Genomic DNA, 16,085 nt, shown 5'->3' with positions numbered 1-16,085 from the left:
TCCAATTAATTGTCCTGTTCATCCGAACCAGGATACAAGCAGGGTTAAAGCTTGCTTGTGTGAGTAAAGCACATAGGATGGCTGCCAGGGCACTTCCAGTAGCACTGTTTTACTTGATCTGTCCAGACACTCACATGGTGTACAGGTTTTATTTTCACAGTTTGGCTCAGAGTCAGTTTTAAATTTAGATTTATTTTTTAATTATTAATATCATTATTGTTTTTGTTTGGTTGGGTGGTTGTTTTTTTTTAGATGAACCTCCCTGGAAGGCAGGAATCAAACAGAGATTTTTTTTTATTTTTTTTCATGCGCATTAGGGGGCAATTTTAAAATGAGATCTGTCTCAAGGGGCTGAGGGGGATAAAAGACAAGGTGGAGATGGGAGGAGGGGAGAAGCTGTTTTCCGAGTACATTATGTTTCCTGCCATTTGCTTTTTTTCATTTATTTCTCTTGAACTGACCTCACACTTTGGAAATTATGCACCTAGTTTTTTATCCCTCATTTTTGTCTTACTTTTTTTTTTTTTTTTCCCCCAGCACCAGGCAGAAGAGATGCCTCATTTTGAAACCTAAAGGGGGGAATAAGAAAAGTCCTTTGTAATATATTGCCATATTATCACTAAATCCCCTGACAGTTGTGACACAGAAGCAAGTCACCTGTCACTTAAGCTTGAGGTCTCTTTAATTTTCTCCTGGAATTCGCACCAGGCTGTCTTTAATTTGAGGCCTTTATTGGAATTCTGAAACCTTTCTGCCTCCCCGGTGCTCAGATCTATTCTGAGTGCTGTTACAGAATGTATACAATAACCAACAGAGGGATTCAGAGGGGGCTGAAGCACTGTTTATTTAACACTCTGGAGGGATTTTCGTGCTTATTCGGTCCTGGCTACCCGGCTTTCAATATCACTTTGACAACCGTTATGCCCTTCTCATTAATTTTAAACAGTTAAAACACAGGAAAAAGAGAAAAAGTTTTCATTATTAAAGTGCTTTACTTTTTAATAACAGAGGATTCTGTCCGCCAGGGGAAAGGGCAAACCTCACTAATTTCACATTCATATTAAAAAACGCTGGGAAGGTGACACTTGGTGCTGCCAGGAGGCTTAACAAAAGGAAAGTGATGGGGGCTAGGAGGAGCAGGCGGGGCGAGAAAGTTTTATGTTTCACGTCAATGGAAACTTGTTAGGCACAGCGACAAGTGTCCACTTCAGGAAGGCAGCCCCACTCGTAGTTTATTAAACCTTTACAGAGGCCCCTTGACTGGAGGCTGTCTCAACTGATTAATAGGCGCCCGTTAAGCCAAACTAAAAGGTGTCTGTGAAGCGAGCTGTGTCAAGTCTTTCTGGGGTGGATTGGGAGACAGACAGCAGAGACCAGAGACTCTTCACGGAGCCTTGAAGTGCCCACCCACCGTTGTCTTTGGAGATACAGATGGACTGTTAGTCCAGGTAGGGAGTGAGCAGGAAGGCTGGTCCCCATGTGCATTTGCTTTGCTGAAGAACAGCCCATTGGCTGGAAGCTGTGGGATCCTGAGATCAAAAGAGGGCACTACAGGGAGTTTAGGCTATGCTGGACGTCTGTCTCTGGGCAGGTTTGCTGTTAGGCTGTAGAGCGGCAGATCTGGGTCAGCAAACATTTTCTATAGGGTGTCAGCAGCTTCCACGATGCCTGGGGTTCACAGTGTGAGTGTGACACGGTTCCCCTGGACTGGCAGTGGTGCAAAGGTGGTGCTCGCAGCTGCGAGGGAAGGAGGGGTTTGCAGCGGGGAGGAACAACAGATTCTCGCCTTGGCACAGGCCTGGTGTGGAACCCTGGGAGCTGGATGTTTGTGTTCAGTCAGCCCGGGTCAGATGAGGGGTTGCCCAGTGTCAAGGTTCTGCCGTGGATCTGGCCTCTTAGACTTGGATGCTGGTTCCTGTCTGGGTAGCTTTGGAGAACTGTGGCCTTTTCTTAGGAGAGGTTCGCATCCTTGGATGCTTGGGTTTGCACTTTGCTGTCACCTTTCCGTCAAAAATTCTCTTGTTTTCTTGTCCGTATTTCCTTTCTCTGCCTGGGTACTTGACAGAGAGAGAGACAGCCTCTTTTCTCCTCCCAGTAACAGCTTGCTCCCAGGAGTGTTTGCTTTCCATTTCCTGAACTGCATCCTACGGTCTGATCCTGGCAAAGCTTGAGCACATGCAAAGTTGGCCTTTTGGTCTGAGGAAGTATCTTCTGTCATGTCTTTGGTCTTATTCTAGAGGAACCACATGATGGCAGTTACAGTTAAGAATCACTTGTTGACCCAGAAAAAACTTCATGGAGGCATCAACAGCGAGAAGTTCGTTTAGGTGGCTTTGTTCACGGAGACTGATTTTGGTCCGTTGTCTGGAGCTTGAGGGTGAACAGAGACCTCCTGCCCCATGAGTGCCAAGAAGAGACCAGTTTTTTTTTTGAGTTTTTGTTTTGAGGAACAGCACAGGGGAACTCGCAACATCAGTCTAAAACTGTTAGCATAGAGTCTGGGGGCAGTTATTCCAAATAACTCCAATGGAAATAAGCAGTGATATCTGGCCTGTTGAATCTGGGAGGAAAAAAATAAAAAAAGGCAAAGGAAAAAGATATGTGATAGATGTTAGAAAACACAAAATTAAAACTGATTTGCTCTCCTCACCACACAGTGCTCACTGGCTGCTTTGACTTTAACATCTTTATCTGTATTTTTTTTCCTCTAGTAATATTGAGAGGATTACCTTTGTTGGCCCCTGGGTGGTTACTGTGTGATTTTACTGTTATTAAATCTATTGTAAACTGCTTCATTATTCCTGACTCAAATTCTCTCTTTCCTCTAATCCTCCCACCTCCCTTGCAGAAATCCTGTGGCACGGACCCTCAGGAAGTCCGGGAGCGGGCCACAGTCTTGCAGACAAAATTTGAAAATTACGTTCACTCCAGCGAGGGGACTGTCCGGTGGGCAAAGAAAGGTCAGTGTGGTTCTTTTCAGATTATTCCAGAAGGACTGACATAAGCTGGGGGAACACTTCAGGGAAAAGGCCTGGAAGAAACATTTTGGGGCTGCTGGGCTCTGTAGGGGGTTAAGATGGGCCCAGAAGGCTTTGTGATGATATTAAATGCTAATTTCTTGCATTCCCATATTACGTGAAAATGAGGTTTAATCTTGGCTTTCAATAGGATTCACATCTGAGGGCTCTGACCCTATCACATGAGTGAACAGATTACATGTGTTATGCTGGGAAGGTCATGGGTGCCCAGCTTAACCCCATGCTGGTGCAATACCCATTAGGTGCTTTCAGTTTACACCAGGGATGAGTTTGAAGCCTGTAAGACAAGATACCTTGGGAGCAACTTTTAACAGGTAAGGATCTTAGGCTGGAGGTCGTTGTGTGGGATGGGAGAAAAATGAGAAAGAGAGCAACTACTCAAAAAGGAAAGAAGGAAAACTGGGATGGATTTAATAATAATTGTAGCTAGGTGCAAGTCTGGGATTTGATCTCCCATTTGTGCCAAGCAGGATGTACCGTGGTTGTCACTGGGCAGTACAAGAAACTCTTCCCTTCTGCTTCTCCGCCTGGGAAATCCAGAGGAAGGTGGATTCTGAGGAAGGATGAAAAACTTGCTGGGGACGTGGTAGGAAAATAAACACTAAGCAGTCTCCTGAGAAGAGCCAAAAAGGTGGTGCCACGCAGGCCCTCTCCTGTGTGCTGTCCCATGGCTCGGTGAGGCTGATCTTGGGGGCACCTGCGAACTGAATAGCTGTTGTAAAGGGGATGCAGGAAGTCAGGCCCCAAAGATCCATGACAATTACTTGGAATTCGGTTATTCAGTATTGAGACGAGTACACAAAATGCAAATTCTTTATGCAAGAGACTAAACCATTCTTGCTCACAATACGTAGCAGTAGTGCCTTTCCCCTTTTTTTGAGTCTCCTCTTCCCACCTTGCTCCCTTTCGGAGGGTTTTCTTTTTCACCTCATTTGTTACTTTGATCTGAGTCAAATCCTGCTGTCTGAGCTTGTGTAGAAATCCTGTTGATTTCAGTTCTGCAGCATTGCCAGTTAGATTTGAGGGAGGGGTCCTGGTGACATGAATTTTAATGGTCTACGTAATTTCTGTTTACCATTATATCTACCTGCTGTATGCGTGTGTGTACAAGTGTACCATATGGGCTGTGTAAATCACATACTAAGGGCCCCAAAACCAAATGGGGAAATTGGCCTTTGAGCTGTACAGTGTCATCACTGAAACTGGGTAAGGGAAGGCTGTTCTCAAGTTGGAAGTTAAGCTCAGCATTAAAATTGTTTGGAATCATGCAAAGTGATTGTTCAAGAGGTCAAAGGTGCTGTGCTTTTCTGAACGTTGTACTAATCTGTTAGGTGATGACACAGCAGAACTACTAGAGTTTGTACTGTAACTACCTGCTTACCCAAAATTATTCTGCATGCTTTTAATGATGCATGGCCATATTGATGAGCGAGGTATTTGAGTTCCTACTGTTTCGCTCTTTGCTCTACCTCCTGCTACTGCATCTCACTGAACTGATTTTTACCCTGCTTCAATGGTTGCAGTGCTGATTATTTTTTTTTCATCAGGATTTCAAAGTATCTTTCTCCTACAGTGAAAATGTTAGATGCTTGCTACACGAGCAGCTTGCACCCATGTTCAGGTGTGTTGTGCTACTTGACTGGTGTAATTACTTTTATAGCTGCACTTTTAAGTCCACAGTCTCAAGGTGTGGGACAAATATGATCATAATCCTTGATTCTGCATGGATGAGCTTCTTGTTGCTCCTTATTGCTGGGATTCCTTATACCCCATGCAAACTTTAAACCTGAAATGACTGTGACAAGGAGAACATCTGAATGGCTCTGGTCACACTTTGAAAACCTCTGTGGTTTCTCTCTACAGCGTATGTCACTACGTGCACACACATCCTCTCTGCACACTTGTTGCTGACCTCAGCACTAGTAACTTTTTTAGCCACAGCCAAGTATAGAAAATAGATCAGGAAATGCTGAAATGTTGCGCATCCCATTTATCTTGTACAGGAGCACTCCACCTCTTTTTCCTACTCTGCTATCTACATATGCAAATTTTCCACTGCTGAGTGGCTTCCATAAGCCCCCTCTTCCTCCCCTCTGCGCCAGGCATCATGAATAATTAACATGGCAGCTGGCTTTTGCTTTCATGGCAGACAATCAATTGGAAACTGTGCCAGAGATGCATTTGTTTCTCTCTCTTTTTCTCTTTTCCCCCATTTTCTGACCTAGTCAATGTTAATAAGCAGTGTTTCCATTGCAGCCCGCTTTCAAAAGGCGAGTGGCTCCCTGCCCACTCACCCCTTCTGCCTCTCAGTCCTGTGTTTTCCAAACTCAAATCAAACGGTTCAGTGAAGGTGCTGCCCTTCAGACTTGACTGACTGGTCGGTGGTGAGGGTGGGAGGAGGGGTACAGCTGGGCCCCGCTACCTGCAGGACGAGCCTCGTGAAGTGTGGAGCTCCTCTTGGGAAACGGAGGACCCTCACCAAAGGGTTACGTGGTGATGGGTACTCGGGTTTGGAGCTGTGGGGACAGGTAGAGCTTAGGAGATTCCGATCCTTCATGCCGCTGGAGTTACAGAAAGGTGAAAGAAGCAAACCCTGCTTTTCTCCTCCGTGTTTCCCCATTTTTTAGCCAATAGTTGAGCATTTTGCTTCATCCCTTCCATCATCAGCACCCGTGTGTTGGGAAGGACAGCAGAGTTACAGGAGCCCACTGCTGTGGCACGGTGCTTGAATCTGTGCCGGTTTGGGTGCATCCTTCCTTCCTGTTCCCGCATGCTCTGGGCGCTGGCAGAATGCCTCCACCAGTTTATCCGACCGTGCGGCTGCGGCTGTGCTCTGGGGCCGGCGCTGGGAGCTGGCTGCCAGCTGAGTGCGTGGTGAACAGGTTATGTCACCTGTCTCACTTCCATATCTCATTACCCTCTTGTCCCCTGTTAAAAACAAACAAACAAAACCTAGCTAACCATCATGTGTAGCGTGCCTTTTTGGGTTTTTTTATTTAACTTCCCACACTTAACGTTTCCTATAGAGAAGTGGGAATGCACGGGTGCAAAGGACAAATCTAAACCCACTCTCTTAAATGAGTGCAAGCCTGAATCCCACCCCAGGCCAGTACACGTTGCCTTACTCCTGTTGGTGTGGCAAAACCTCTAACAGCTCAGGCAGTTTGCTCCTGTGGCATTAAGATGAGGGACCCTTTATGTGACTTATGGCCTGACCAGCACTGTGTACCAGTCTTTTTGAATTGTTTTCATAAAGCGCTATCTCTTTGATCACAAAATTATAAAAGAATTTCAACTTTTTTGAAAAATAAAGCTTTTGATATTTGGCGGCTATAATAAAAGCTGGACAACGTGACTCTGACAACACTGAGAGGTCTCAAAACCCGATATTAAAGATTTTTAAAAGAATCACACCCATTGAAGGTCTTCATTTCGATCTCACGGGTGCTGTAATGAGCGTTAGCAGCTCGGAGCTCCTCAGGGGTAAGGCAGCTGCATGTGCTGGGGTCTCGTCCTGCTGGTGCGGCAGAGCTGTTAGTTCAGCTCTGGGTTAGTGTCATGCAGCTCTACCTGGTTTTGGGGGCCCTGACTCAGACCAGATGGGGCAGTTGTCTGGCAGGGCTTTGGGAAGAGGGGGGCCTTTGGCACTTTGATTCTCTCACTCTGATCTGGGGAGTTAGGAAAGGCTGCTGGCACTGTCTGAAGAATTGTGGGAGGTGAGCTCAGCCTTCATAATAACAGGATCCTTAGTACCAACCATTCCCAATGCCGTGGGAGACAGCTCTATAAGCTCCAACGGGACCAAATCTGGAGCAGGAGCAAGTTCGTATTGTTCCTTTTGAAGAGTTACACCTCCCATAGCAGGTGAATTTGGCCAATAACTTTATGAAAAAAAGCAGCAGAATAGGGTTTTTTGAGAGCATTTGAGCTGGTTTATAAGCCCTCAGAAAGATGGCCTTCAGATGAGACACCAAGATGGAGTATTTGGAATTTAGTATTCTCTTTTTGGGAAAACACAGGTCTCTTGATGCTCAGATGCCTCTAAAAGAGTGGCACTGTGAAATTGGGAAGAAGGTGCAAAAAACTCAATCTTTTCTTCTCATCGATTGGGAAAAGGAGTTCGCTTTACTCAGTAAACAGAGCTTTGATGGATTCCCTGGGTCCTTCCAGGAGCTGATCTGCTAAAATGACATTTTTATTACTGTTCATAAACTCCAATCTCCGGCTGCTGCCAAGAGATTAGACATAAGCTGTGGGCAAACTTGCCGGTCCAGTGGCTCAACAGGCAAGGGCAGGAGAGGTTAGAGTTTAGAGCTTGCTGCTGTCAGGGGTCGAGAGGGAGAGGAAGATGCAGGAGGTGGCACAGTGAGGGCTGGGGGGCCACGGGAGGTTTAGCAAGCAGAGGAGCAGCGGGGGATTGAAGGGAAACATTTTCTGAGCCGTAGAGTTTCCTTACTAAAAGTCCCTCTATTCCCCATAGCAGAGAGGACAGCCTGGGTGTAGTTAATGCTCTGGGTATGTGGAGGAGCAGTGGTAGCGTTCATTTTAGTGGATGATCGTCTTTAGAGCAATGAGCCCTGAGGGAAGGGCATTACAGGAATATAAAGATGTGAAGGGAAATTTGCACACAATTCTATTATTTTTCCCTTTTGAGAAGGTGAGCTCTGTTCTCACTGTGATGATAGTCAGGAAATCCATCTGGCTCTTAGATATTTATAAGGGACTAGCTGGTAACTGGTGAAAAATGCATGGACTACTGGGACTGTAATACCAGAGGAGTCTTCTTATGCCATCTCCATGCTTCTCTTTCCCTCTCTTCATCCCTGTATCTCTATTCCCTCTCTCCCCTTATATGCTACCATTTGATGTCAATGACTTTTCTTGTGAGATGTGCTACAGCCATCACCCTTTGCGGCAGAAGGGGCATCCCTGCAAGAGGCAAACCTACTGCAACTTAATGTAGCTTCGTTTCAGTTCCTAATGCTTCTCCACCACCTACCTTCTCCTTTTGGGATTCTACTAATACTGTACAACCTTCAAATTTTTAACGTACCAACCTTTTCTACCAGCTGCTGACCAGAAGGTGTCCCAAAGGACAAGACCAATGTCCTTTCAGCTGGAACAGCTGAACCTTTAAGTGTATATATATAAAAATGCAGTAGCAAACAAGAATTCACTTTTTTTTTTTTTTTTTTTCTTCCCTCTCCACAGCACTGCAGTCTTTCCTTTGTGCCTATACCACCTATCCCAGGAACCTCAAGCACATCTTCCACATCAAATCTCTCCACCTGGGTCATGTGGCCAAGAGCTTTGGCCTGAGAGATGCCCCCCAGAACCTGACTGCTCTTCCTACTGCAGGCTCAAAGAAGAAAACCAAACCAGGACGAAAAAGGTAGGCTAACTTGATGTTCCTGAGCTGAGGAACACCGTATTGCAACCTGTGGTGTACCTTGCTCCTCAAGATTGTTATGCTTGCTCCAGGTATCAAGTCATAGAGCGGTTTGGGTTGGAAGGGACCTTCAAAGATTGTGTAGCCCGGCTCATGGGCACGTCATGTCTGATTGTTCCCAAGAGGCTAAATCATGGTGAACCATTCACTTTAGGTTGCATTGCTCTCTGAGCTGTTGTTTCATTCCCCTTTTTCTAATGGCTTTAGGGAGCCTAAATGTTACATTTATTAAAACAACTTAGTTGGGACATTTGAGTGGGAATTCAGTTTAAAAAACCCAAAAAGCAACAAACAAAACCAAACCAAGCAGCTCACTTTGTGGTTTGACTTCTGATAAAGATGCTGTTTTTTGAAGGAAGCTGCTAATTCTGTAGATGTACCTATATAGATCAGCCTACGTGTTGTTGCAGCTTTTCAATTTTCTGAGCACTTGAAAAACACCATCTTCTATGAGTCTTAGGAGCAGAAACAGCCTAATTTTTACTTACTTGTACTTCACTCAAGTGACTGTGAAGGATGAGGAAGGGTACAGGCAGTGTTCCGGAGTGAAGCATGAGGCTCTCCATATATTGGAGTGGTTCTTGCACGGGTCGCTCCAGCAGCAGTCCTGTTGTCATGGCCAAGCATCTTTGTAGTAGAAGCTGCCAGATATTTTCTATTTGCATCCCCACTTCCAGTTGCATGGTCCTACAGAGGACTGTGATCCCTGGCTCAGAACTGACTGCCGTAGCAACTCTTTGGCCTCATCCCTGTGTAGGGAAAGGCTCTCACAGATACAGCTGTGCTTATAAGTACTTGCTGTTGGTGTAGGGCATGGGATGATAAAAGCGTCAAGGAAATAGCAGAGAAATTAATATTTCCAGTTCTCAAATTTGAAGTTGACCGTCCTGTGCATTGAGCAAGGCTGTATGAGTGCTGATTTATCTCTCAGGATAGTCTCTTCCTTCCTGGTCTTGACAAATAGCACTGCATCAGGAGCAAAGCATGTGTCTTACTGTCTTTAAAGGCCTTCTGTGGCCTCCTCTGGCCTTTTTTTATCACCTTTTCTACACTAGACAAGCAGTATTTTGTAAGCTTTCTCCTGTAGTTCACCAGCAGTTTCCTGGCTGTTAGATTTGCCACAGGACAAATTGTGTCTATCCTTGCAGAATGGTCAGATGCAGCTTCATAAGACGACATTAGATTAGTACCTGAGGGAAAGGGGAGGACTACAGTGGTTTTGTGGTTTTTTTTTTAGTTATTAGTTGTATGATTGACTGTAGTTATGTAAGTAGAAGCCCAAATCAAAGCACAGGTCTGTTGGTAGAAATGATCTTTCTACAAACTTGTGCTCTGCTGCCTGTAGATTTAAGTAGTTCTGGCACAAGCATTTCTGCAAAATCATATGAAATCTCCCAAGAAGCATTTGTGGCAAACCTAGGGTTACAGTTCTTTCCCCTTTAGTGCACGGACAGGGCTGTTCCTAGGTACTCCTGCCCTGTGTAAGGAATTTGAGACTCCTGATGCTTCTGGAGGAGCAGAGCCCTGAATCTTCTTCTCTGCTTGAAATGGAGCTGAAGGTGCTCAGTACGTCCAATCCTTGCTGCTATGAGTTCCTTTCACAGGGTAGGTAATCCTCTCTTTTGAGATTACAAATGTTAAGGGCTCACTGACTTCCCTGGCACAACAGCAGGATATGAACCTCTGGCTTGCCAGTAAAATCACTGCAATAATTCAAAAGAGGAAAATCTTTTTTTCTTTTATCAGTATCAGTTGTGACTCTTTCCATGTAATTGTTGCTGCAAACTTTATTAGCAAACGTTAGCCTTGCGATTAAAGCACTAATCCACATAATTGTTCCTGGGCTGGTGACATCTCTTGCACATGTACAGATCCGGGGGGGGGGGGGGGGGGGGGGGCAGGGAATGCAAGGGGAAGGGATTTTAAAATGAAAAAGTTAGAGACCGCATTGTCCTGCTTTGAGAAGCCACCAGGGACAGGCCACCGATCTGCCTCCTGCTTCAGCTGACCCTCACCAGCAGATGGGCAACAGGATGGGAATGCCCCTGTGAGCAGGGGATTTAACGGAGCTTTATTTCAGGAAGAATAGCCTGATTAGCCGATAAAGAGCATGTAAGATGGTATGGGGTGGGCTTTGATGTCTTGCTGGCCCAGCAGGGTGTCGAGCTATGACTGACAGTAGCGTGTCACAGGATTACTTGGCCTGCAACAATGCCTCTCTCTGTTCCTATGATGTTGCTACTCTGTTAGAGCTACTTTTTCCCTTGTTACGAACCTCTTTTAGACAGCGTTCCTCCTCCCCAAGTCTTCATCCTATTATAGTACAGACAAGCTCAAGATACAGTAGGTAGGTTATGCACAGGATGCATGGAGTTGGGGGACGTGGAGGTGTTAGAACAAATGGTCTGAGAGTGATTTGAAATCTCATTTGCACGTGGATCATATAATTGCAGCTCAGGGAAAGTGGGCAGACTTCGCACAGGTTTGTCATGGCTCAAGCTGCAGATTTCAAATCTGTGAGCATCTGGAAAGTTAAGACCCTGCAGAAATAGCCAGAGTTGTGATGTGCAACAATTGTTCTCGCCTGTGAAACTTGCTTCTAATCAGCTTTCTCTGTGTGTGCTTTAAAAAGAAGAAGGGGGGGGGGAAGATATTAGTATTTATAGGATAGCTTAGAGAAAGTGAATATAGATTCAAATTCAGTCTTCACTACCATAAATTCAAGATAGTACTGTTAACTTACAAATAATTGCTTTTGATTTCACACTGACAAAGCAGAAAGCAGAATTTAGCCTGCCATTTAGGAGACAAATGGGTTTTGATTGTAAAATGCAAGGCTTGAAATTACAACAGCGTAGTCACAGAGCAATCTTTTTAATTATATTTCTCACGTGATGCTATGAGTGTTGGTTGTCGTATTACACATTGTCTCCAAACATCCAATACTTGGTTTTAATCAGTCTGCTCACTAAAGCCTCATCTCTCAGCACCTGCCCAGAGAATAAAGAACAGGCAGTCCAGGTTGGAAGTGGGGCAAAAGCAATCATTAAATGTTTCCTTAAGAGGACAAAGAAAACTTTTCATTTCTTTTGAAGTCTCCTTTTGTGCTTAGCACCTCCTTAGAGAGCCTGCTTGGTGAAGGTGAGACAGGAAGACAGAGCAGCCAGGTGTGTGTGATGGTTCAGTGCTGCAATGTGCAAGCAGCCCCATCCTGAATGCACATGTAAAACTTTCATGTATTTTTTTTAAACCTCTTTGTGCAAACCAACTGGCCCCTTAGCTGTAGTGGTTCCTGCAAAACCTGATCTGAAGATGGAAAAAATAATTGCTCGTGATTTTTTGGGGAAAATTGAAATGCTCTATTTAGGTAAGAGATAAGCACATGAACCAGATACTGCATATTAAGTTACAGTACATCAGCTTAGTAAGTGTCTAGGCTCATGCTTTTGCTGAAGGGTAGACGCAAGGAAGCTGATCTCACTTCCATTGAGGGATTAACTGTCTTTCGGTCACTGCAGAGAGGCAGCACACACAGGAAGGGGCTGACATGCCAGCTAGACATGTCTTTTGACTTTTTCACAATGCAGATGCCGAAGACCCATTGCCATTCTACCAAGCAATTGCTGTGCTACTCAAATATTTTGCATTTTGGATCAGTTGAGGTTTACGGGATTTTGTGGTGACCGATGGTCTGTTTTCTCCTTTTGAACTCTGGAAGACTGGTGTATGATCCCAGAGGGCTTCACTGTAAGGAGGAGTTGCCACTTAATTTGCCTTGTTTATGAATTCAAGCCATTACAAAGCAAGAGGTAAATCTTTAAGTTCAATAGATTCCGTGGAACTCATCGCCACAGGATATCTACAAGTGCTCAGAAAGATTGAATTTATGTATGAGTATTCATTGGTGCTACATCATGTGCAAAAAGTGAGTATAAAAATTAAGGTGAAAATCCCCTCATGCTTCAGAGTTTAAGTCCAACCCTTAACTGAAATGGGATCAAGAAAAGGTGTCCAGGATGCTTGTTTGAGGGCAACGTGAGGCTGCTCCTGTCTGTCTGTAGAGGGCCTCATCCGCTCGCTCTTCCCGGCCGGGCAGCCTGTAGCAGACCCCCACTACGATGTCAGCTGGCCTTGCCCTCCCTTTACTCCTGACCCCTAAGCTCTCTCAGTTGGCTCCTCATCCACCCCCAGGCAGGATGGCTTTAGAGTGAAAGAGGGCAGATCCAGATTAGATATTAAGAAGAAATTCTTCCCTGTGAGGGTGCAGAGGCGCTGGCACAGGCTGCCCAGAGCAGCTGGGGATGCCCCATCCCTGGAAGTGCTCCAGGCCAGGTTGGACGGGGCTTGGGGCAACCTGGGATAGTGGCAGGTGACCCTGCCCGTGGCAGGGGGGTGGAACTGGGTGATCCTTAAGGACCCTTCTGACCCAACCCTTTTTGTGATTCATATCATTATTACACTGCCAGCGCTCTGAATATGGATATCATCATGCTCTTAAGGTTTTGGCTGTAATATTATGGTGCTAATTTATTCTTCAGCATTTAGTGGTCAGATAGAATTAGACTCCTGGTGGGAAATACACCTTGTAACCCTGGGTGTCCTCCCTCACATGGCAACAGCAGCAATCTCCTTTGGGTGAAAGCTAGTAGCCTTTTACCTTCTCTCCTACCTCATATCTTTGATTCCACTTTTGAACGTCTTGGCATTGACAATTTTGGAAAGACTAATGCTTCTATTGACAGGGCTTGTGAATCAAGGCTGCAGCTGGGTCTCCCTGCACAGCAATTGTCTAATTATTAGAAGCAGTTTGCCTGCCAGTTTTTGTGCACCATTTGCAACTCTCCTAATATCGCTTGATTAGTCAAAATGCAAGTTTGGAATTCTGCCGGCAGGGAATTTAACTTGGTTTGGGCAGTTTGCTCTAGAAATCCAGACTGGAGCTCAGGTAAGAGCATGTTTTCATGGACTGAAGTGCAAATGGATCCAAAAATTAGAGTAGGAGATGTGGCTGCTGTGAAAGCAGACATCACCATCAGTCTTCATTAAGGCAGTTCAGGGACACTGATGAGTCCTTCTTACCACATCATGATAACAAAGTCCTGTTATGAAATTAAAGTTTTATAGTTGTAAAATCCATATGATTGTTATCTGCATGCAGCAATGCCCTTTATTACTGTCCTCTTCCACCACAGCCACAGCACAGAGGCTTTGCTCCCTCTTTGAGCGAGCCTATATGGCTGGCACAGGGGGCTGGAAAAGCTCTGTGCCGTTTGGTACTCCCCAAAAAAATTATCAGCTCGCTCTGAAATATATTTTGACCTTTAGGCTGGGAAAGAGCCTGACAGAAGCAAGAATCCTGGGAAGTTCCCAGCCTCCCAGTGGTGCTTTCATCCTTTCTCCATAGGATGAAGACCAGGGGATAGTAGTGAAAGTGAAACCATGGGGTCTTGTCTCTTTCTGTGTAGCTGAAATACAGTTGACTTCAGCAGGGGTAGGATGTGCTTTACTGTTTAGCATACCATGGTGTGAAGGCTGCTCTGCTCGGACTGTTCTGGAACAGCGCTTGATGTTCGTTCTGACTGGGTAATAATTTTCCTTGATCTTCTCAAGCTAGCGTTTGCATCGGCTGGTAACAGATACCTAGGCCATCTGTTGACTTGTCGAGAGCAGTGTAGGATTGCTGATGAATTTCTTGCCCCCCAGTCCACAAAAAACAACAACGGAAAACCCAAACCTAACAGGGTTGTGTTGGCTGCAGATGGTTCATCCAACACTGTAAGTAGAAAAAGCAGGTGTTGTAGCAGCCTTGGCCCAGAGGTAACCCAGCTCTGTTGCTGGCACAATTTCAAAGAGCTGTTGGAGATGCTGTCAGGCAGATTGATAGCACGATCCGTGTTGAAATGTTTCTGATAAATGAAACAACCTACTCTTGTCTCCTCCAAAGACACACCATGAGTTCTGGGACTATGCATCAGAACTTTATGCCCCTTCTCCCTCAGCTGGAGCAATGTGGGAGCCTTTGGTTGCCGCACGTGCTGTGAGTTGGTTAAAGGTCACCACACTTGCTGCACTGCATTGCACCAACGTTTTCACACAGCTTAAGACAAAGGAGCAGACAGCAATGCCAACCGTGTAGAAGGAGACACCTATCTCTCTTAAGAACAAGCTTGCTCACCATTCAGGTAAAAAGACTATCAAAGGCATTTTCTGAGCCATCAAATGATACCCAAGAAACCATGCATGTATGTGTACCGCTGCTCTGGCACGTAGGAGGTTTTGGCTTGGAGATCAGCTTGTCATTCCATTCTCTAATGAAGCAGGTGTGTCAATGAAACATACACACTACAGTTTTGGAATGAAAGCAAAAAAATGGTGTCAGATACTTGTTCCTTTTCTTACTGTTGTCACTTGGTCCTTTCACACCTGAATGTTCGAGTGTCTCCACGTCCAGGATCATGGTTTGCCCATTGTAACGAATTCAGTCGGATGAGATCAGCTGGTGAAATTTCTTCATTCTTGTGAACTGCTCAGTAGTGCTTGGGACGTGAATGGGATGTTATATAGAAACAAAGAGTTTGTGTACGCTTTTCTTCCTCTTCTGTTTGTGCCTTGTAGCTGTCCACGGGATCTCAGCTATGTTGAACATCCTCAAAGTGTAGTTCAGCATGCTTGTCTTGGGTTTTTTTTGCCATAGTCTAGTCTCTGTTGCGCTACCATCTTGTTGCTAGTGATTGTGGAATTCGGCAGATGGTGTCTTCAGAGCTCACAAAGCCATCGATGACCCCAGATGTGTGGAAGTCACAGACTGAGCGTGTTGAAAGGTGTGTTGCGTGTAAGCTGGGTGGGGTTTCTGTGGCCAAGTTGGTATTGTGTGGCAGAGCAGAAGACAGAGCTGGAAACAACAGAGAGGATTTCGGGCAAATCACCTATGCTGCATTCACCTGTTTGGATTTTGGGTTGTTTGTTAGGTTTTTTTATGATGTGAAAAAAGATTTGTCTAGCATCTTTTCTGGTATTCTTGAGCAAAGCAAAGAGTTGAGAGTCAAGGGGCCAGAAAAGGAGAGCAGTCCAGATTGTTCAGATTTCCTCTGCGGTGGAGGGTTGGGTAGCACCAGCACCCCTGCGGACCATTGCAGCTCCTGAGTGGGATGGGGAAGGGGAGCAGCGTGCTGTGAGTGGCTCTGCAGATGGAGGTAGAAGGAACTGAGGTAGAGGAAAGAGTAATTTTTTTTTCTCTTTCCTTCACTGGACAGTTGTTTTCTCTCTTGTTTCTTCCAGATGCCCCCATCCTGCCTTTTCATCATTCAGTTATGTATTCAGCAAGATTCGCAAGTTTCTCAAGTTTAAAGAGTAAATGACATCATTCCAGTTTTCTGGAGGAGGGCAGAGCTTTTTTTATCTTTAAAAGTTTGTCTCTGGCCTGGTCTTCGGCCTTTCAGGATATAACAAAGTCATCTGGGGACAGTTCCTCTGTTTCCTTATTGTCTCTTTGCTGAGGCTCTTGGTACCAGCTTTTGTGAGGTTGCAGCTTAATTACAGATGTGCGCAGGCAGCTGTAAACCTTGGTCTTTTATTTCTTCCTCTGCCTCCCTGAGGAG

At 45.3% G+C, this 16,085-nt stretch overlaps 1 protein-coding gene across 4 annotated transcripts in view; it reads left to right on the top strand.

Moving 5' to 3' along the window:
- The window catches only part of DDX31 (DEAD-box helicase 31), a 51,030-nt gene that overhangs the window by 31,237 nt on the left and 3,708 nt on the right, over positions 1 to 16,085 (top strand). For 3 of the 4 annotated variants that reach the window (XM_056353058.1, XM_056353056.1, XM_056353057.1), the window contains 2 exons: positions 2,849 to 2,960; positions 8,250 to 8,430. In XM_056353058.1, the coding sequence (XP_056209033.1) occupies positions 2,849 to 2,960; positions 8,250 to 8,430 (293 nt within the window). The remainder of the gene's footprint in view (positions 1 to 2,848; positions 2,961 to 8,249; positions 8,431 to 16,085) is intronic. The other variant, XR_008824125.1, reaches the window with a different exon arrangement.

This window comes from Falco biarmicus, chromosome 9 (assembly GCF_023638135.1).
Source record: "Falco biarmicus isolate bFalBia1 chromosome 9, bFalBia1.pri, whole genome shotgun sequence".
In the NCBI taxonomy this organism is placed as follows: Eukaryota; Metazoa; Chordata; class Aves; order Falconiformes; family Falconidae; genus Falco; species Falco biarmicus.
The sequence above is the reverse complement of the archived record's forward strand: the minus strand, read 5'-3'. Positions and strand labels throughout refer to the sequence as shown.